Source organism: Phoenix dactylifera, unplaced genomic scaffold (assembly GCF_009389715.1).
Source record: "Phoenix dactylifera cultivar Barhee BC4 unplaced genomic scaffold, palm_55x_up_171113_PBpolish2nd_filt_p 001339F, whole genome shotgun sequence".
NCBI classification, from domain to species: Eukaryota; Viridiplantae; Streptophyta; class Magnoliopsida; order Arecales; family Arecaceae; genus Phoenix; species Phoenix dactylifera.
Genome location: NW_024068667.1, coordinates 83,844 through 105,272, shown reverse-complemented (window position 1 = coordinate 105,272; position 21,429 = coordinate 83,844). Strand labels below are relative to the sequence as shown.

At 39.7% G+C, this 21,429-nt stretch overlaps 1 protein-coding gene and 1 long non-coding RNA gene across 8 annotated transcripts; both read left to right on the top strand.

Moving 5' to 3' along the window:
* Positions 1-7,080: 7,080 nt before the first annotated feature.
* LOC120108446 (protein indeterminate-domain 5, chloroplastic-like) lies at positions 7,081-12,336 on the top strand. Of its 3 annotated transcripts, none has more exons than XM_039122055.1 (5): positions 7,081-7,259; positions 7,371-7,446; positions 7,651-7,894; positions 8,769-9,165; positions 10,788-12,336. In XM_039122055.1, the coding sequence occupies exons 3-5, from the start codon at positions 7,732-7,734 to the stop codon at positions 11,926-11,928; spliced, it is 1,701 nt and encodes a 566-aa protein (XP_038977983.1). In that variant the 5' UTR covers positions 7,081-7,259; positions 7,371-7,446; positions 7,651-7,731; the 3' UTR covers positions 11,929-12,336. The 3 variants fall into 3 exon arrangements, with proteins under 3 accessions (XP_038977983.1, XP_038977981.1, XP_038977982.1); XM_039122053.1 differs by having other exon boundaries at positions 7,633-7,894; XM_039122054.1 differs by having other exon boundaries at positions 7,346-7,446; positions 7,633-7,894.
* Positions 12,337-16,313: 3,977 nt separating this feature from the next.
* Positions 16,314-18,869, top strand: LOC120108445. 5 transcript variants are annotated; one of them, XR_005509802.1, is made up of 5 exons: positions 16,314-16,487; positions 16,946-16,973; positions 17,406-17,900; positions 18,505-18,536; positions 18,658-18,869. It is a non-coding gene; the product is annotated as an uncharacterized LOC120108445 (long non-coding RNA). The 5 variants fall into 5 exon arrangements; XR_005509800.1 differs by lacking the exon at positions 16,946-16,973 and having other exon boundaries at positions 18,663-18,869; XR_005509799.1 differs by lacking the exon at positions 16,946-16,973.
* Positions 18,870-21,429: the final 2,560 nt, after the last annotated feature.

The following is a 21,429-nucleotide window of genomic DNA, read 5'->3' as shown; positions in this document are numbered from 1 at the left end:
TCTTGATCTCATTCTCTAAATGTATCGTAGGTGTCGTATTCATTAGTGATGTATCACATTAAATTGTATTTCTAATTTGATATTTCCTCAATGGTTGTGTCAATCATCGAAATAACACTATCATCCTCAGTTCAACTCAGCTCCAACTCGACGGAGTCGAGTTCTTTCTCAGCAGGGGGGAATTGATGCAAGAGCACGAGCCCAAATCATAATGGATGCACGTCGAGTTTGGATTCTTACTTGGGAATGCCTGAAAACACATTGGGTTCATAATTTCTAGCATTTAATGGATTGAGTCTATTTTATTTTGGTCACATTGAGTCCTTTTATTTTGGATTTGCAATTTGCTGATTTATGTTTGTAATTGAATGCCAAGTGGTTGTCGGGTTTTCTATGCACGCGTTGCGACGATCGCAGCGGAAAGACGCACGCGGGGTCGTTCATCTCATGAACGTTCCGAGGAATGTAGATTTCAAAAAAATTCGGAGTTTTCTAACTCAGAAGATCATGAAATCTGAAGGAAAGGATTAAAATTAATTACTTGATTAATTTTCAGATCTACTATTAAAAATTATAAAGATCAAATCTTTACCTTTGAGCGAGTAGATCTTCACCGCTATTTGATGATCGTGGAAATCAGGTTCGCTTGAAGTCGCACAAGTGTACAGCCCCTACGGGTATCCACATGAAGATCTGGATTGATCGAGGTTACGATCTCACCAGGGTGCTAGCTCCCTTGCAGAGATCCCTTTTGATGGTTGGAACTCCTCTAAGCAATCAACTCTTGATTGCTTCCAAGAGGAAAAAGAAGGAGAAGGAAGAAACGCTTTCTTTTCTTTTCTTTACCATGGATGAAGGAGGTAAGAGAGGAACACCTTCCTCTCTTTATTTTCTTCCATGTAGCTAACCAAGAGGAGGAAGAAGAAGCCATGCTTGCTGCCCCTCTTTGTGCCTTGCGGATGGAAGAAGAAGAGGAGAGGGAAGGCGGACGCCAAGCATCAAGAAAAGAACCCATAGTCCAACTATAGGGCTGCCCCCCCTTTTATAGCCTTGCCCTAAGCATGGCTCTTCCTAAAACTAGGAGGAGCTACGCCCAACCGGGTCTCGCGTCTCGGACACCCGGGACGCGAGTCTCGGCCATCCGGGATGCGCATCCCGTCCATCCGGGACGCGGATCCCGGGAGCATCCAAGGAACCCCCTCCCTTCTAATCCTAATCAAATTAGGATTTAGATGGCTTTTGGTTCATTGAATCCTAATCTAAGTAGGACCCAATTAGTCTCCCTATTTGATTCACATGAATCCTAATCTAATTAGGAGTCATCTTTATCTATTGGACCTAAATTAATTAGGACTCTAAAAATCCTAATCCAATTAGGACTCATATAATTTTAGTCCTAATCCACTTAGGACTTTTAAGAATCCTACTCCAAGTAGGACTATAATAATTTGAAGTCCTAATCTAATTAGAACTCTAGAAGTTCTATTTCAAGTAGGACTCTTGAACCTTATCAAATAAGATCGAGTCCAATTAATTAAGTCCAATTGATTCAATCAAATTGCAATTAATTGCAATTAATTTCTTCTTCAACTCACTAACTCTTAGTGGGTTAAACCAATTATCAATCAAATTGATAATTACAAACTATTGTGATTCCAAATCACAAGCCAACCATTAGATTGATCAGATCCTCTATTGTGTGTGACTCCATAGATTCTATTCTGTCTGGTAGTCAGATATTTGTGATCTCTATCACAACATATTTCAATGGATTGGAACACTTTTCAATGGATTGGAACAATTCCAACTCTTCTCATTCGGGTTCACTGATCATCAAGTGAATGTCTCTGAGTCTCACAATCCACCAATGACACCTAGCAGCATGTAGTGGCAATCCAGCAGAATGGAATAGATGAACCTCTAGGTGCAGTTAGCGTATGATACAGTCCCTCTATCGTGGATCCCGACAGGATGGAGATCATGGATAACTCGTCAAACCCCATCATATGTCATATGTAAAATTTATTCGACTCCAGTTCGAGATTGAAAAACTCTTTTTTCCAAAAACTACCTTGGCCAAGGATTTAAGAACCCAGTCTCATAAATCACATAGGATCTCTCCTAATCTATCAAGGTCGATAGATTCCATGTAGATGCACCCCTACTCCTACAATGAACCTACTGCAGTCAATCTGCACCATAAGGATCCAAATGGATAGGGCCCATGTTTATGTGCTCGTCAAACTACAGCAACCTCATTATGAATAGCCGAGGCATCGCAGGTCAAAGGACCAATCATACAACTGTAGCATTAAGTAAGCCACTGACGAGTGGATAGACATCCAAGTGACTACTTGCTTTGGTCATGCTCAGTACCCTTGTTCTCTAACAAGCACTTGCACAATCACTCTAGTGTCCCCACACTGTGGACTCAAGACTCATCCATCTGACTAAGTGATCTGTGCACTAATCTCAGCGGATCGATCACCGTCCCTCGTGATGGATCCATCGATCAGGAGCAATTCAGAAATTAATCACCAATGACACATGCCTCAAATTCTCAACTCTTGAGAATACGTGTCATCATCTTATTAATTCCTTGGACGATTCATGGACACGTAAGAACATGAATGAAAAGAATGCCCATCCTAATAAATTTATTATTAGGTCAAGTATAAATTTATGTCTCCGAATAAAATAATGCGTCAGCCAAATTGGCTTCTAGGGCATACTTCTAACAGTGGTATCAAAATAATCCATGTTATGCAAGGATTGAGTCAAGTCATATTGGGTCATGTGTGGAGAATTTAGTTTAGTCGTATGAGTGAAATTGAGTTTTTAAGTGAGAAGATTAAGTCCGTGTGTTTAAGATTGAGTCTTTGTAATTGAGTGCCATTAAGAAGGATTCCTAATGCCGTGAAGATCATCACTCATCACGTGGAGAAGTTCAACCATGAAGATCTCTCACATGTGGAAGGAATTCAGATTTCAGACCTAGTTGAAGTTCGTAATAGATAAAACACCATATAGTATTTTGCAGATTTTGGAAGTTACAGAAGTCCGATTAAGTTGATTCAAATTTTGTTGGAAAGTAAACATCCATAGCTTTCAATGACTATAAGAACATAAAATTTGGAGATTGGATGAATTTTGAGAAGTCTTCCGAACTTCATGCTGATGCTGGTACTCGAGCAGGAGTTTGAGTCAAAGTAGGAATTGTATGCGGCTGAAGATTATCCATTTAAACTCCAACCCACGCACAATCAAGGGGTGACACTTTTCGAACCTTTAGTTGACAAGTTGTTTAGGAAGTTTATCATTTGATTTGAATTTTAAAAAGTGTCCTTATTTGGTTTTGAGTCCAAGTAAAGTCTGGTTGTAGTCTTTATCTTTTCCAACCTTCTTTTCTATATAAAAGAAGGTATGAAGAATAAAATTGAGAGAGAGAGTTTTAGATGACGAAATTGGTGAGAAATCTCTGGGTATTCCAATGTTCTTTCGTGAGGAGAGATTCCTCTACATGCTTGGTGAGATTCCAAGTAAGATTGGAGAGAAGGTGAGACTCCTTCCTCTCTAAAGATTGGATCTTTTGGAGGTGAGACTCTTCCATTGGTCCAATAGTTATCCTTTTTATTTTCTACTTTAATTTCTTATTTTCTGTAGTCTTCTTCAATATCAGATTCTATTCCATTCATCTAACTCATCTATATAATTTATAGATTTTAGTTTTTCCCAAAATCCAAATAACTCAGCCATACACCATCTCTTCCTTATATTTCTTTGAATCAAGTTTTTTCTTTGTTTAAATCTCCTAAAATCATTCCATCATCATCTAGCCTTTCTCCCACATCTCCCATAATCCAAATCCCATTACTTTTCCCTAAGAATTCACGTCCGGATCAAGTTCCACAAGATCAGCCCATCCGTGAAGTTCAAGATTTTCTGAAAGAGTCGACTCCTTCCGACCACGAGTCGACTTCACGTCGTCTCGAGTCGACTCCAACTTCATCGAGTTGACTCCAAAGTCGATCCAAGTCGACCTCCAGAGCCTCTCAGGTCGATCCGTCTGGTACAACAGAGAGCTCGTTCCCTGATACACCCAGTGAGTCGACCCCAACTTGCTCGAGTCAACCCCAACTTGCTCGAGTTGACCCCAAGAAAACTCGAGTCAACCCCAACTGGAAAACAGATGAAATTGCTCTCTGGATTCTCTGAGATGGTCGACCTCAATCCATCTCGAGTCGACTCCAGCCCATCTCGAGTCGACCCCTCTTTACCTTGAGTCAACCCCAAGCCTGCTGATAGCCTACAGCGAGTTTGCAGAAGTGTTTGCTGAGGTTTCATCTTCCTTTCTTCCATCCACATGAAGTCTTAGCGTCCATTGCCATTAGCAGAGGAAAGAAAAGAGGAAGAAAAAGACATCAAAGAGAAGTTTAGCCCTCGCCTATCATCAAGAAAAAAAAATTATAGCAATCCGCTCCCTATCTGCATCAATTGGTATCAGAGCCCACTGCATCTCCTTCCGATCTGAGTCATTTTATAGTCATCAATTTTATAGACAAGCCTATGTATCTCAATTTATGATGATCAATGAAAGAAAATGAAACTTAAAATTTTACATTCGTAGTTATATATATGCTGTGTCTCTACTTCAATTCTCATGATGATTAGTTTGGTTTTAACAACACACTAACATAAAATTAGGATCTATACTTGATTTTAGTGATTACAGAACATCAGGATCGATACTTTATTTTAGTGATTAACACATGCGTTGCTAAACTATTATTATAGTTTGACACTTTTACTGATGATATCTTAATTTCATCATTAATTTATAAAATTTTAATGGCAACATAATTTATTATCAATATATATATATAGACTTCTAATGACCACTCTATAAGTTTGTTATTAATGGTATATACTATAGTGACTATTTTATAATATTGTCACTAAATAAATATGATTTAGTGTTGAATCATAAAATTGTCATCAATGCATTGACCAACATTTATTTTGGTCTCAAAAATTATGACAACATACTTTATCATCACTAAAGAAATACACTTTAATAACCACTCTATCAGCACGTCATTTAAATGTACATACCCACACTGACCATTTTCAAATATCATCACCAAAGACATTAGCTTTAGTGATAAATCATAAATTCATCATTAGTGAGTTGACAACCATCAAGTTTAGCGTCAAACTTGTTACAAAATAACATATCGTCATTAAAACTAGAGATTTTTAATGATCACTCTATAAGCTTATTATGAAAGGTGTATACTTGTAATGATGAATCAGAAAATTGTGACAAAGTCATCAATAAATAGAGTTTTTTAAAGTGGAAAAATAATTTTTGCCCCAAAATCGATTTAGGTCAATTCATTAATTATAATATTATGATTCATCCCTAAAAGTTCAGCAATAAATGCTTGAATTCTTGTATAGTTATTGTACCACAACAAAGGATGTTTATAGTAGTGGTAAAAACCATAGCAAAAATTATAGAAAACTATTGGTAAAATCATTGGTAAACTGCTGCAGCAGGTAGCACCGCTAAAAGCTATTATCATGATTTTGATGACCATTGGTATATATGATTCTATTGTAATGGTCTTAAGGCATCCTATAGCAATGGTTTATAACCATCGATATAACTTGTTATAGCAGTTACAACCATCACTATCGATGCAATCAAAATCAAATATTTCTTTAATAAATTAATGTTGCATCTTCTGTAATCAAATAGTTTTTATAAATTAATGCTAAAAATGAGTCAAATACTATCGTGCCGAATTCATTTCCGTATCTGATAGGGTCTAGATGGAATTAGGATATATACATACACCATAATAATATTAGCTTCTGGTATGAAGTTATGGTTTATTATACTTATTTATTTTTTTTCAAAATATTAATTTACTTATTTTAAATATACTTGGATATTTTTATTTTAATAATTAATTATTTTTATAAAAAATTCAATCCTCTTTATTTCTAAAGAAAATAAAAATGTATTTTGAAAATATTTTTATTTAAAATATTTAAAAATATCAAAAATAGTCTATAGCGATAGAATTAACGTCTATATTGTAATATCTTTAATTTAGTTACTGTAGACTAAAATTCCATAGTTTTATTTGTTTGATGCATGGTCATGTAATGCACAAGGTACAGAAATTTCTCCAAGCAAACATATATAAGCACCTAGATATTTTAAGTCATGATTCATTGAGAAACTTATCCCTTTATTTGCATACAATTAACCATTTACATCAAAAATTTAGAATTAATCATGTATTGTGTTGCAATTCATTGCACAGCTTCATTACCAGATGTCAACACTCCATTAAAAGGCGCACCGTCCGGTTACTAATACTGAGTTTGTAGCTTTAAAGTGTAGTCACAGCACCATGATTAGATTAGTATTAACTTCATATGTAATCTTATGTTGCATAAATGGAAAGGAATAACAACACAGTTTAGAACAAAACCATTCAATTCTTGAGCGGTAAATTAGTAATTTTAGGTGAATGCTTCGTATGGGCAGAAGATTATCCAAACATTGTGTGCAATGAACATCACAGTCTGCATTGTTATTTGCCCTGCGGTTTGCTACCAGCAAAAATACAAAAGTAATTATTAAAGAAAACAGAAATTTAAGGGAGGAAAAAGGAAGTACCAGTTGGGAGGAAGGAGAAAACAAACAAACTATTAATTTGTATGACAGAAAAGGTAGTAATGGCTTCTCCTTCTACTAATTAATCTCACTGCACTCAGAAACTGTTATAGTTAGCAAATGAGCTGGACAACAAAGCCCAACCTATCTATTTTATATGTCACTGTAATTCGTGTGCCTAAAATTCTCTCTTCTTCACGATGCCGCCAGGGGTGACTGAGGAGGGTAAGGCCCACAGGTCGGTGGACCCCATCCTTAGCCGCATAACGACACGCTTTGCCTGCGCAAGACCGCCATCAACAGAACAACTCTCTCTCTCTCTGCTCCCCACCCCCCATTTATTACATATTATGGAGGTATTTTTATTTGTGGAGCAAAAGGGTGAGGAAAAGGTCGAAAATAATTAGGGACTGCAACTGTGTGAAAGTAGAAAAGTATGACAAGGAAATGAAAGGCATAAAACAAGCACTAGCGTCCACCCTACACCTCCACTGCTTCAATTCTTATTGACAAGAAACGAGAGCAGTAGAAGATAGAGGAGGAAGATCAGGAAGAGATCTTTGAATTGGTTTGTTTTTTTTCTTACTCCCCCTTATATCGTTTTGTTCTCTCTTTTTGCTAGTTTAGAGTGCAACTGTTTGTTTGGATTTCCAGATCTCTTTGTTTTTTGTTAATCTAGGAAGAGCCCGCTGGAGGGTCAGAGTTTGGAGGCTTTCGGAAGGGTCGTCCAGGGGGTGTCTCAGATCAATACCCATGTAGGGTCTTCTGCCTTTCTTCCCTTTCTTTGTTTCTTTTCTTGTCTTTTAGATTTAGAAAAGGGGAAAGTGTGGATAGACAGATACATAGATAGAGGAAACAAAAGATGGGGAGCTCATGGTTGCTATGTTGGGTAGTCGGAATTTTATCATGGTTTGATATTGACTAGTCAGTTATCTTATCAGAAATTAAAAAAAAAGCAGGAGGTCAGGAAGAAGAAACGGGAGGAAGAGAATCATCTCGAGAAAAGAGAAGTGCTGTTAATTTTGGCTCTGAGATAGGAGATGGCTTCAGCTTCGTCGACGGCACCCTTCTTTGAAATCAGAGAAGAAGAGCTCCACAACCAGATGAAGCAACAGCAAATGGCCTCGATACCCACCTCTTCGACAGCAGCTTCGCAAACCACAGCCCCAGTGAAGAAGAAGAGAAACGTCCCTGGAAATCCATGCAAGTATCTGCACACCCACACACAGACGCATGATGAATCCCACATACTCTTCAGTTGCATGTCTAAGGCCTTTACCTCTTTCAATTTATCTCTTGATTCTTAGAACCCTAATCTGGAAAAATAAACCCAACTTTGATCGGATTCGTTACTAGGCTTTCTTTCCTGAACTTGACCTTTTCCTATGCTTTTTAATTCTTGTTTATATAATCTTCAGAAATACTAATTCATTAGGTTAGTGAATCGAGCTATTTCAAGGTCAGATGAAATGAGTTTTCTGTTTCCCGTGTTGCATATTCGGCAATTAATGTCTTGAAAATTTTGACTACTTTTTTTTTCTTGATACTATTTTTGAGGACTACATGAAAATGATTTCTTCTTCTCTCTTCCAATTTCTTCACCATTCTTCAATATATTTCTCAACTAAATGAAATGGAAGTTCTCAAAAGTTCATGTCATATGTTTATTTCTTCTCCATGCCCTTCTTTGCCATCATTCCACAATCTATCTCCCACTTAATCATTTCAAGTCCTTTCTTGTGTTCACTAATCCAAGAAAACAAAAGAATTTATTCAGATTTCGTGTCCCTTAGATCTTCTAAATTCAAAATTAACTGTTTGCTTCCTACTTTCATCAATCTTTCACGAATCATTTTAATTACTTACGGTTCTCAATTCAAGGACAAACTATGTTAGAATTTTACAATTTTTTCAACAATCTTGGCCTTTACTAGTTTCCACTCACTAAACTAATACAAAATTAATAACCAACCAATATATTGCATATCGCTATTTCAACTAACAATACAAAATTATAGTAGGATAAATTAATCAATCAATTATCTCAAAATACTCATGAAGAACATTTTTTGAGCAGATCCAGATGCGGAAGTGATAGCTTTATCGCCCAAGACACTGATGACGACAAACCGGTTCATCTGCGAGGTGTGCAACAAGGGGTTCCAGCGGGAGCAGAATCTGCAGCTGCACCGCCGCGGCCACAACCTGCCATGGAAGCTGCGGCAGAGGAGCACCAAGGAGGTGCGACGCCGGGTCTACGTGTGCCCCGAGCCGACGTGCGTGCACCATGACCCGTCCCGCGCCCTTGGCGACCTCACCGGCGTCAAGAAGCATTTCTTCCGCAAGCATGGCGAGAAGAAATGGAAGTGTGAGAAGTGTTCAAAGCGCTACGCCGTGCAGTCCGACTGGAAGGCACACTCCAAGACATGCGGCACCCGCGAGTACCGTTGCGATTGCGGCACCCTCTTCTCCAGGTACTGCACTCCCGTTCATCTATCCATTCGTTAATTCTTGATACCATGCATAATCCGTCATTCCATTTATCCATCATTCTAACATATCATCATAGATTCCTCTAAATTATATCCATTCCAGTCAGCTAGCTCCAGATGATGATTAGGGTTTTATTTTCCAGTTTTCCTTTCTTCGTTTGTTATTATTATGGTTATTTTTTAAGGGGTAGGGTTAGAGTTGTAATTCCCCGGTGTGGAGAGAGAGAGAGAGAGAGAGGGGTGGCGGAGTTGGGTTTACATGGCAGTAAGGTACTGCACCCACGTGAATTGCCTAACCAAGCTCATAGGGCATCAACTGGAAAAGGCTCTCGTCTTATCACCGAAAAAATAAAAATAAAAAAGGCTCTCGTCTTTCTCCTCGAAACCAACGCCTTTTTCTGCGCTTCTTCTCTCTCCTGTTCACGTGCTGCCATGTAAGCAGCTTAAAAGATTTGTTCCCTTGTGGGCTGGATGTGGGAAGGCCCTTGGCCTTAGCAGGTGCATCTTCTCACGAAAACGTTAGGATTGGAACTTGGGAAGAGCGCGCCCCCCCCCCCCCCCCCCTCTCTCTCTCTCACTTGCATATTTGCCGCGGGGAGGGGGTAGGGTGGGGTTCAATGTTCGTTGTTCTACTCGCTGTGATCAGAATGTGAGGCTAAGAGAGGTGCCGGGCATATAATGATACTTAAAAGGGAGCGGCTCTCACCGTTTTGGCAAAATTCTTTCATTCGGAAGCATGGAGGCTTCGTACGATTTGGAATTTAATGACATGGAGGGAAATAGAAGCGGGTGTTATTGATAATTGAGCTTCATGTTGCTCGCAAAAATGGCATGCTTGCATTCATTGAAGGGTGTGACCTTTTTATTTTTCTTTTTTTTGTACAATGCTGGGCAAATGCAAAAGAGAGAACCAGACCACCGTTATGACAAATTACAGACCACCCATACATTTTACGAACATCCTGTAATTAATCCCCAACAGTAAAGAACAGATCGGAACCCCTGAACTGCAGATGACCAATGGGAACAGAAGGACGACAGCTAGGTACGTACTTGGCCTTAAGAGTGCTTCTTGGAATGGGCTTTTCCTTGACGGGACTGACCTTTTTCAGCCTCTTGGGGAAATTTCTTCTCTCCCCCCTCTTGATGCAGTATTGTATCTTGGGGAACTGGACTCGCTTGACATTCAACTAATGGAAAAAAAAGCGGGTACTTCGAGCCTTCAGGTGGATGGTGAAATGTCTGCCCTTGGATTTTTTCTACTAATTTAGTTGGCATGAGTAATGATGAAAGTACTTCTGAGTATCTGGATATTAATTCCTCTCTCTGACCTCCTCTGAGTGCCTCTAAATGGGGTGCATGTAAGTATGGGAACTGTACTTCACTTCTTAACTAGAATTATTCTAAATGACAAGCAAGTTCTTTGAGATACTTGTCCATGTACTTGACTAGCTAAGTTGTAAACTTAAGCCAAGTAAACTTGTTAGGCCTAACTTGCCTGCAAGGTTAGTCATCAAAATTTAATGAATTATTGTAATCACTGGTGTACTTCTATGCAATGAAAAACTAATTGAGCACATACATTTTTTTTCTACTTCATGCAGGCGCGATAGCTTCATCACTCACAGAGCCTTCTGCGATGCCCTAGCACAAGAGGGTACGAGGCTTCCAACTGGACTGAGCGCTATCGGAAGCCACTTTTATGGGAATAGTAGCATGGCTTTAGGCCTATCTCAAGTAAATTCTCAAATTACTTCACTACAAGACCAAAGTCAGCCATCCTCCAACATCCCTCAGCTCGGTGGAAGCAGCGCCAGTGGATCCCATTTCGATCACCTCATCTCATTTCCAAACCTTTCCCCCTTCCATCCACCTCAGCCTCCTCCCTCTTCTGCCTTCTTCCTTGGTGATTGCTCGAACCACGAATTCAATGAAGAAACACAGTCCCACCATTCCTATCCCCAAAACAAGACCTTCCGTGGGCTAATGCAACTCCCTGATCTCCAAAGCAGCACTATCGCCTCTTCCTCTTCTGCCGCTGCTGCCACAGCCAACCTCTTCAACCTCAGCTTCTTCTCCAACAGTAGCTGTACAAGTAGCATCAACACCAGCAACAATGCTAGCAACCAAAACAACCACTTACTGATTTCTGATCAACTGAGAAATGGAAATGGCACCACCCTTATCTCAGGAAATATGAGTAATCACATGGGTGCCAGCATATCTTCTATCTTTAGCACCTCAATGCAAAATGAATCCTCCTATCCTCAGATGTCTGCGACCGCTTTGCTTCAGAAGGCTGCTCAAATGGGTTCAACAACAAGTGGTGGGTCCTCCTTGCTTCAATGCTTCAATAGCTCTTCATCTTCCGGTGCAAAGAGAACTAATTTCCAGGCTAGCTTTAGTGGCGGCAGCAGTGGTGGTGGAGATGGCTTGAGATATCAAATGGAGAATGAAACCCGTCTCCATGACCTAATGCATTCGCTTGCAAATGGGAAAGCTGGTCTTATTGGTGGCTCCGATGGGATCGCAGCATTTGGTGGGAGTTGCACAACTGGTCAGCAAGGACAAGAATCTGGGGGATTTGGTGGGTTCAATTCAGGCTTGTGTAACGTGGACGAAGCCAAGTTTCATCACAATCTTTCAGCTGGAAGCGTTAGAGGTTCCGATCAGCTGACTAGAGACTTCCTCGGGGTTGGTGATATGGTGAGGAGCATGGGCGGTGGGGTTTCCCAGGGAGAATAGCATCATGGCCCAGACATGAGCTCCCTGGATTCCCAAATGAAGTCTGCATCCTCTAGCCGACCCTTCGCCAGTGGAAGCCTGCAATGGTAGAGAAGAAAGAAATAAGAAAGAACCAAGAGAAGAATAGGGAGACCAAAGGCCTTGAAGATATACGTAGCTCAACCTGGCGAAATGGTTGGGGAATCTGTTGCAGTTGTTGTTGTTACTGTTTAGTTAGTAGGATATAGATACTTGAATGTTGGTTAGAGGGTTCCATCTCTCGTTTCTTTTGCTTTCTAGCATCATATCCCTCTCATAGATACAGATAAACTGAATGCATTTTCTTTTGTTTCCTTTTCATGATTCCTTTTTTCTTGTCTTTCAGGTTATCTTTGTTAAGAAAGGTGCATGATGCAATTAACATGTCTAGTTCTTATGTAATATACCACCACTTTGTGCATGCTTCTACACCCGTCTCGGTCCACTCATGCAATACATTTGGGTTGGCTATCTCATAATTGCGTCCACTTACTCTTTCACCATGTATCTATTGGCATGTATTATTATCTCTCTCTCTCTCTCATGACATTTTGGTTAACTCTCATAATTGCGTCCAGTTACTCTTTCACTACGTATCCATTGGCATGTATTACTATCCCTCTCCCTCTCTCTCTCTCTCTCTCTCTCACACACACACACACACACACACACACCCACGCACGCCCCTGTCTTACATGATATATAGAGGGAGGGGGGGGGGGGGGGGGGGGGGGGGGGGGGGGCGGGGCGGGCGCGTGGTTGAAAAGTAGCTTGCATGTGTGCATGAACTGCGTACACTCGAGAGAGTTGGAGAGAGAAGGGCCTATGGATGCTCTTTCTTTCAACGTGAGGAATGTTAAATTTCAAGTCTTAAATTCTATTGTACGCTAGAGAGGCTCTTAAATTTCAACTTTGGAGTTGACGTACCAAAGCCTACCACTTCTCAAGTCCTACTACTTAATCTACACTACTCAAAATTTCCACCCCCATGGACTGTAATAGGTTGATATTTCCTCCCTCTAGCCAATTCTAACACTTTGACCCCAATGACCATACCAACCCCACCAGCCAAGCACCTTCCATTGTCTTTCTTCTCTCGCTCTCTCTTTTCTTCTTCTTTTATCCTATCTTACCATTACCTCCCTAAACTGCGCTAGCCCCTCTCCCCAGCGAATGCCAGTTTTCCCAAGTCTTTAGCATGTCCTTCTTGTTTGCTTCCAAATTTCTCCTTGTATGATGTTTGCGATGTCACTCACTGGGTAATGTTTCTCTGGTAGTTGTTACAAAGTTGAATGGCATTTAATTTTGCCGTCTAGGGGTATCACGGATCTATGGTCGTCTCTTTTTCTATAATTATCCCTTATGTTTTTGTCATCTTACTTCCATCCTTTTCTCATGCCCCTCTCCTCCCGCCTCACAAGTCTCAATCATTGCTCCATAGATGAATCTCTCTCTCTCTCTCTCTCTCTCTCTGACGCACATTTTTCTTTATATTTTCTTTAATAATTGCATTATCTAGTCTAGCACTGGAAATAAAATTCGCAAGACCTTGAAGGACATGTGAGTCTGTTGGTTCACGTGAAGAGCAGCGGATGGTATAAATTTCAAGTAAATAATAATTCACATTTTTGTGTGCTCTTTCTAGTACCTGTGCATGTAGTCGTTCAGATGAGAGCCATGTATTACTTTTCTTCTTATATTTTCCCAATTAATGTCAATGAAATTTAGCATTTTCACATGCACCCGTGATTCAAAGTACTGCATATGGTGTAGTAGATCTTTCTTCTCCGGTAACAAAATTAAGGTGGGCATACTGCATTCCTATCTTGTGCACCACCTTCATGCATCATTTCCTCGAAGTGTCTTATAAACAGGATCAACTAGGGGACTGGGTGTGGACGTTGAGATGTCAATATTCAAATAATTCATAATTCATGGAGCTCAATCTATTGTTGTTATAATTCTAAGAATAGACATGACTCCACATATAGGCAAAATTTGCAATAAACACGAGACTTTTGTTTGGACAGATTTTCGAATCATAGTTTTTCTTTAATGTGCACTGCTATTATTATTAAAGAAAGGACGCAGACATTCTATTCAAACTTGGGATCTTATGCTCATTGAATCGATACAACCATCCCAACGGTATCTCTCAGACTAATTTTGCAGGATTAGCACAACCATTATAAACTAATGCTCGTCATAGCTAATTGTAATCAAGTTTTACTTTTAAAAGTAGATCCCCAGCTAAAATTATTAAGACTATGTTATGCTTACAAATATAAAATAACCCATGGCTTTTGTCTTTAGCTTTGTCTCAATGGCTTTGGCCGATACGTTGTGAGATTTCACGGAGGCGATTATCAAGATATGCTCTCATAGACGTTATTCTAAGTGGACGAAATAATGAGGATTTTTTGACGAAACAAATATGTCACATGCAACATTCCCGACACATGAACCCACAAGTCACAAGCATGGAGCCATTGAGGGCTAAATATTTGTTTTATCATGCCACTAGGAGCATCTAGTCGGTTTGATGCATTTACTTTTTCAGTTACCATGTACAATTCCATGCTAATGGTACTATAAGAAAATGGAGTTTTACCGATCCTTTTTTGCCGACGTTTTTTATAAGCGTCGGCGATTTTCGGTCCAACCCCAACATATACCGACGTTTTCTAAAAGTGTTGGCCATAGACGACGCTAATTAGCGTCGTGGTAGATTGTGGCCTAAGACGACGTGTATACGCATTGTCAGAACTCAAATTCACAACAAAAAACAAGCGGGCCATTCCCCTCCTCATTCTACATCCCAATCTCAAGCCCTAGCTCCTCTCTTCCTTCCTCCTCTCCGGCGACGAATTGCCCACCCTTGTCCTCTCCGGCGCCGAGCGACGTCCGACGGCAAGGTCTTCTCCTCCTCCCTCCTCTCTGACGACGAGCGGCCGATCCTTGTGCTCTCCGGCGCCGAGCGCATCCGACGGCAAGCTCCACTCCTTCTTCCTCTCCAGCATTTTATTGCAGGTGAGTTTTTTCCCCAACCCCTCCCTGACTAGGCAAGGGCGAAGGGCTCCTTGCCTAGTCAGGGACTCTGTAACCCTAATTTTTTGAAAAATTGGAATGGGGGGAATAATGGATGATCTGAGGAAGGAGAGATTGGCAAAGAAGCGGCTGAATTTGGAAGGGGAAGAAGATATCACGGAGAAGAAGAAAAAGAAGAAGAAGAAGAAGAAGAAGTCTGGTGAGTTGGCTGGCCAGGAAGGGAGACCAGAAGAACCCATTCGAGAGAAGAGAAAACTTGAGAAGGTGGTGATGTTTTTGATATATGTATTTTTTATTTCAGTAGTAAAAATTTCTGGGTTTTATTTGTTGTTGACCTACTTTTCCATTTTGTTCCACAGGAGAGGAGGGCTAATCTGGAGCAAATTCATGCTGAATCTCAGAGACTGTTGCGCGGTATATGCAATCTTTTCCATTTAGGTATCTGCATGTGTAACTTACATGCTTTTGTCATCTTTTTTGTTACTTATAAATATTCTTTGGCGGTTGATCTTTTTGGTGTCATCATTTTCAAAGATTTTTCTTCTAATATTTTATATTTAAGACTACCAGGTGAGAGACATGCTTGGTGATGGCCGACTTATAAAGCGACGCATTGTTGATGAACGAGGTTGTAACTTCGCAACATGATTCTTATATCACTACCAGAAAACAAGCGTATAGTGACGGAAAACTAGTGACGGCCCGTTATCAGTCACTATTTGTGACGGATTAGTGACAGATAGAAATTTGGTCACCATGGTGTGAACTTAGTGACAGATTATTGACAGACCGGTCACAAAATACGCGGATAGCGTGGGCGCTAAAACTTAGTGACCACCGTAGTGACGGAATATCTGTCACAAAACTGATAACCAAAATTGCAATGAGACAGTGACAAATTCAGCCGTCACAAAAATCGTAACCTAAGTGTTTATAAATTTTTAAAAGATTATTTTTGGCAGTAACAGATTATTGACAGAAATTTCCGTCACCAAATTTCATTTGTAATTCCAAAAATATTAAAAATATTATTTTTGAGTAATTATAATTTAAAAAAAAGTAAAAAGAGGGAAACCTAAAATGAAACTAAGTGTCAGCCCCCCGCCCAAATCACCCTCCCTTGCCCAAATAACCCTCCTCTCCCCCCCTAAACCCTAAACCCTGCAGTCGGCCCCCCACCCCCCATCCCTAACCACTGCGGCTGCCCCCCCCCCCCGGGGATCCCTAACCCCTCCTCCTCCTCCCTAACCCAAATCCAACAAATCCGTAACCGGAAGACCGTCCACGCACCGCTCTACCTTCCAACCTTCTCGCTCTCTCGCTGGGAGCCATCGCGACATTCTCGTGGGCGTCCTTCCGGTTCCACACCGGCTGATGAAACTCCTTTATAAGAGCCCGGAGGTTAAGGTTGTGGCGATGGATTGGATTCTGAGGCACCATGGTGTTGGGCTTGGATCGATTCTATTGCTTCTCTTCTCTAAATGCTCTTCGTGGTTAGTCTTTTTCGAAGCTTTCTATCTATATATCTTCTATCGAAATTCATTCAAGAAACTTCAATTTTCAGATAGAAGGAAACGATCAGCAAAAAGAGTTGATCTTGTTCTGAAAATATTGTTATATTTTTTATAACATAAATAAATGTCCTTTTAATATTTTGCATTATTCTCTTATCGACTTTGATTGCTGGCTATCATCAGAAAAAAAGAAAAAAAACATTGATTAATGATTGCTGGCTCTACCAATTGCTTGCGCTGTCTGGATTTTGCTATAGCAGTTCTCATTTGATGTAATTGTAATATTTTGTGCCATTTTAATATCTAGATTCCCTTTCTACTTAAAATCTCTTTTGATATTTTGATGTAATATTTTGTGCCAGTTCTTATTCTGTTCATTCTTTTGATACTATACGTGAAATTTGGCGATTGCCTTCTTTTGTGGCACGCTGGTCCAGAATCAATAGCTCACCAAATTTGTTAAAGGTATGAGATGGTCTGTTATGGCACAAATAATAAAATAGTAAACTAGACTAGAATTTTCCATGTTCTTCTTGAAGTTCTTTTTTTTCCTGGTACTGATGTTCTTCTAGGAGTTTGATGAGAATTTCTTTCACAACCTCTTTTTACATTGTGGAGGCATATACGATTTTGGTTATTTTGGACAGAGATTCTGTTTCTACATATGTAGGCTGTGTTAAGATGATCTTTCTGATCAAGTTTCTTTAGATGAATTGGTCCTTTTTGTTTTCTTTCATTTGTCGTTTAATTGAGTGAATTTCTGCGCTTCTCTACCTGTGGTACCACTCTATGATTGTTTATTATTTGAGTCTGCATGAATATAACTTTTGGAATTCTAGCTCCATGTATTGACCTTCATGTTGTTATGATTGACTGATTTCCATCTAATGCATACAGGAACAGCTGGAGATTTAATGTAGTTTCTTCTCCAAGAACTAGTGCCAATAATGTTGGCTCTAAATATCAGGATTACTTGAAATTATTTGAGGTTCCTTTCACTCTGGAGGGTTCTAGTCGTTCTTTTTGTGGTTTCTAGTTTGAACATCAAGATTATGGGGGCCATCTGTTGTGTGGCTGCTCCAAGGAAGAAACCTTTGTTTTCCTATTACAAGATGAGCGGCAGTCATTCTGCTCATAAGAATGCTGGATGCTCCTCTAGATGGAGCTTTCTACGTGGCAACCGAACTCATACAATGGATGTTTTCGACAACCATTCTGAGTTTTGTCATCACAACAGTGGGAATATGGACTCAGAATTTAAGCATCGCATAGAAACAGATCATGAAGGTCTTCTAGCTGGGAAGACATCGGTAGCAGCTTCTCAGGCACTCAGACAACTGAAGTCTCCTGATTAATTGAGCATTGGTTGTAGCTCCAAAGTGGCTGCTGAAGGTAAAATATTTGGATTGTGTTCTATATTTAGGGAAAACATTCTTGTGCTAAGAAGCTTTTATCTACAGAATTTTCTAATAGTTACATAATGTTTTACAATATGAAGAAATGCTGTTATATATAAAATTTTTACTCCAATTTAACAAAATAGCAGAGCGGCCCTTACCTTTAACTCATGAAAGAATTTACAAATCAGTAGATTCCAGAACTTAGAAGTGATTTTCACTGACGCAAGCTGTGGCATATAGTATGGATTTCTTCTAATCCATACAGCTCATGTCTAGAAAGAGACTGCACGAGTTCCACTTATAAATGTCAAATTATTTCCAGTCAGTTCTTCAGGCTCGTCAAACTATGACATGATCCTCTTTATATGGTAAATACTATCATAATCTATCGTACCTAGGAAATTTTGAAAAGTATAACTGGATAACTAATCATGTTTAATACTCTTCTTAACTTGTTTCTGTAGAATAATAAAGTTTCTGCTGCAATTTTAGTGGATAAATGTTTCATGTTAATGCAATCAATGCTGCATAGAGGGTATAATTTTTCATGCATTCTTTGCATAATTCCTCATCTAATATTCTTATTCTTGTAACAGATGGATCCATCAGAAGAAATTTACCCTTCAATGTGAGCTGGAATAAAATGGAGACATTTATTAGATATTCCTATTCATTCTTTGCTGTTAATTTCCATGATTGATGCTCAATTAAGTTTGCTTTGATTTTAACATTACATTCTTTTAACCTAGCATAGGAAAGAGACTCCAGTAGATCACAAGTAATTGCAACATGTATTGAGCCATCAATTTCTCCATCTACATCGGCTTCTAAAGCAGGCCCATCATCTTTGAAGACAAGCCAAACATCAAGTATGATATCAAGACTACTCTCTGATAACAGAGTTCCACCTGTCAAATCTTTAAATGAGGACAGCTCTCTTGAAGGAAGGTAGTCTTTTGTTCTTCCAGGCACTGACTTATCCAATGATGGATCCCAGATTCCCAGGTTGGGTCTTTTGATGTTTGGCCTTCAGTTGATATCTCTGAATTGATGTCCTCTTCCCAAGGAGAGACATGGTCATTTGGAAGCGGACACTCAAGTTACTGCACCAACAAACTTGCAAATTCAAGCACTCTGCTTTCATCTGAAAGAGTAGATGCCCTATAAGCCAATCATTTGATGGGTTTCTCTTTGTAATCCTCCAAATCATGTACTTTGACACTCGATATATATCAATAAAGGCATTGTGTTTCATCATTTGCTGCTTATCTATTTTATTATTGGATGATGAACCCCATAAATTAGGACATTGGTTTTAGGGTTATGATGAGATCATACCAGTGAGACCTAAAATCCTAAAATCCTAATTTAGAATATTCCCAGTCAAATTGGTATATTGAGTCGGGGATCAATATTACCGGAAAGACTAGCACATCTTATGTATGCTCAATGTAGAGGGTGATTGATCTCACAATCACTTGTGTGAGACACTAATATAAAGATGTGGGTGCTCATTAGAGGAATGAGTTCACTGAAATGACCAGCCATGAGAACATCTTATGGATTCTTACTTAATTATCAAAAGATGGTTCTCATAGTGGGAGTTGTGCAAGTGATCCTTAGACCTGAGATCACCATGGTACCTTGTGCACTTGAAGCTATGTTTTGGTTTACCCTCATTCACGACATTGCGTTGTGTACGGGGTATTCTGGATATGGTGGATTTTGTACGAAGGTTGTGAGTAGGTCAACAAGGAATCAGTCACTTCTAGTAAGAGAAGGTAACATCCTACTTACTCTAATCTTATGATGATTCAAGAAGCCTTTGATCAAAGCAAAATGAATATTAAAAAGAGTTTCTAATGTTTCATTGTTTGAATTATCATATAAAAGATTGAGAGAGACATGAATAAGTGATTGAGTTTGATATTGATTCATACTCATGCACTTATTCAGGATGTAGTATGACTGAGAGATTGAATTGCACGGTAACTTGCCACTGAAGGGTATGTTTGGATTTGTCCAATACATTCCTCATCTTCCGGGTAGACATGATACGTTGCTAGACGTCAATCATGTCTTGTGGGTTGATCGGATCAAAGAGTTTAATTAGATCAAAGCATCAGAAAGGTTCTGATTGCTAAGTCAGGTTTAGCACTAAATTGAACCTAAATTGGATTAGAGGTATTCTAATCAGGTTAGGTCAACTTGCACCTGCACCTACTGATGGCTAAGATAAGGAACCCAATGGGTCACACACAAGGGAATTGATCAAGGGTCTAATTGGATTAGATCATGTTTGCAAGATGAACATGCTAGCACGTGTTGCAAACCCTAGCTCCTGATTCAAATTAAATTCGAATATGATTCTTAGATTTGGTTGATCTAATATGATTAGATCATGACCTAATATGGGTTAGCCAAGAGTTGAAACCCATTTGGCTTTAATTAGACCTGATTTGATTAGGTTTAATGTTTTCTTTAAGTTGGTTAAACCCAATTGGATTGGGTTTGATAGGGCCTTCACTTCTGGACCATTCGATCGCTTCCTGGATGAAGGATCTGGTCCACTAGTTGGCGCCTTCATCTGGACTATTGGATGGCTTTCTGGATGAAGGATCTGGTCCACTGGTTAGCGCCTAAATCTGGACCACTGGATGGCTCTCTGGATGAAAGATCTGGACCGTTGCTCAGCGCCTGAATCTGGACCACTGGATGGCTCTCTGGATGAAAGATCTGGACCGTTGCTCAGCGCCTGAATCTGGACCACTGGATGGCTCTCTGGATGAAAGATCTGGACCGTTGCTCAGCGCCTGAATCTGGACCATCGGTGATGGCATCTTACTTCTGGACCATTGGATGGCACCCTGGATGATGATGTCTTGATCTGGACCATTAGATGGCACCTAGATCTGGACCATTGGCTTTGGTTCACTGCATTTGGGCCCTTGGATCATCATGATTTAAGAGGGAGATGTGAGAAAGAAGTTGATACACCCTTCTCCTTAGCACCCCATCATGATGGGATGCCTCTCTTGGCACATGCCTCATCATGATGAGGTGTGTGGATGGGGTGCATCCCTTTATGATGCATCCCTCCATCTCTTATAAATAAGGAGGTGCCTTGGGGTTCTAAAGATCATCCAAAAAAAAGCCTCTCCTTCTCTCTCCCTTATCCCTTCTTTCTTACAAGCCTCTCTCTTTTGTCCTAACCCAAGACAAGAGGGTCTTCTTTAGGACAAAAAGGCTAGTGAATGTTTTAGAGGTAGAAAGGAAGAAGTGAAGGAAAATCAGCCAATTAAATCCTTTGGAAGGATTGAACAATTAGAATCAAGTTTTGGTGGAGCTAGAGTCTTGAACCCATTCCTGTGTGGATCAACATCGGAGGGTGAACATTTGGGCACCTTAGGACATCTTCAGATATATTGGATATAGCGTGATAGGTATTCTTATATACCAAGATTATATTTTCTACATTATTTGGTTATACTATTAAGGCGATCTTGGCTTATTAGGGTTTC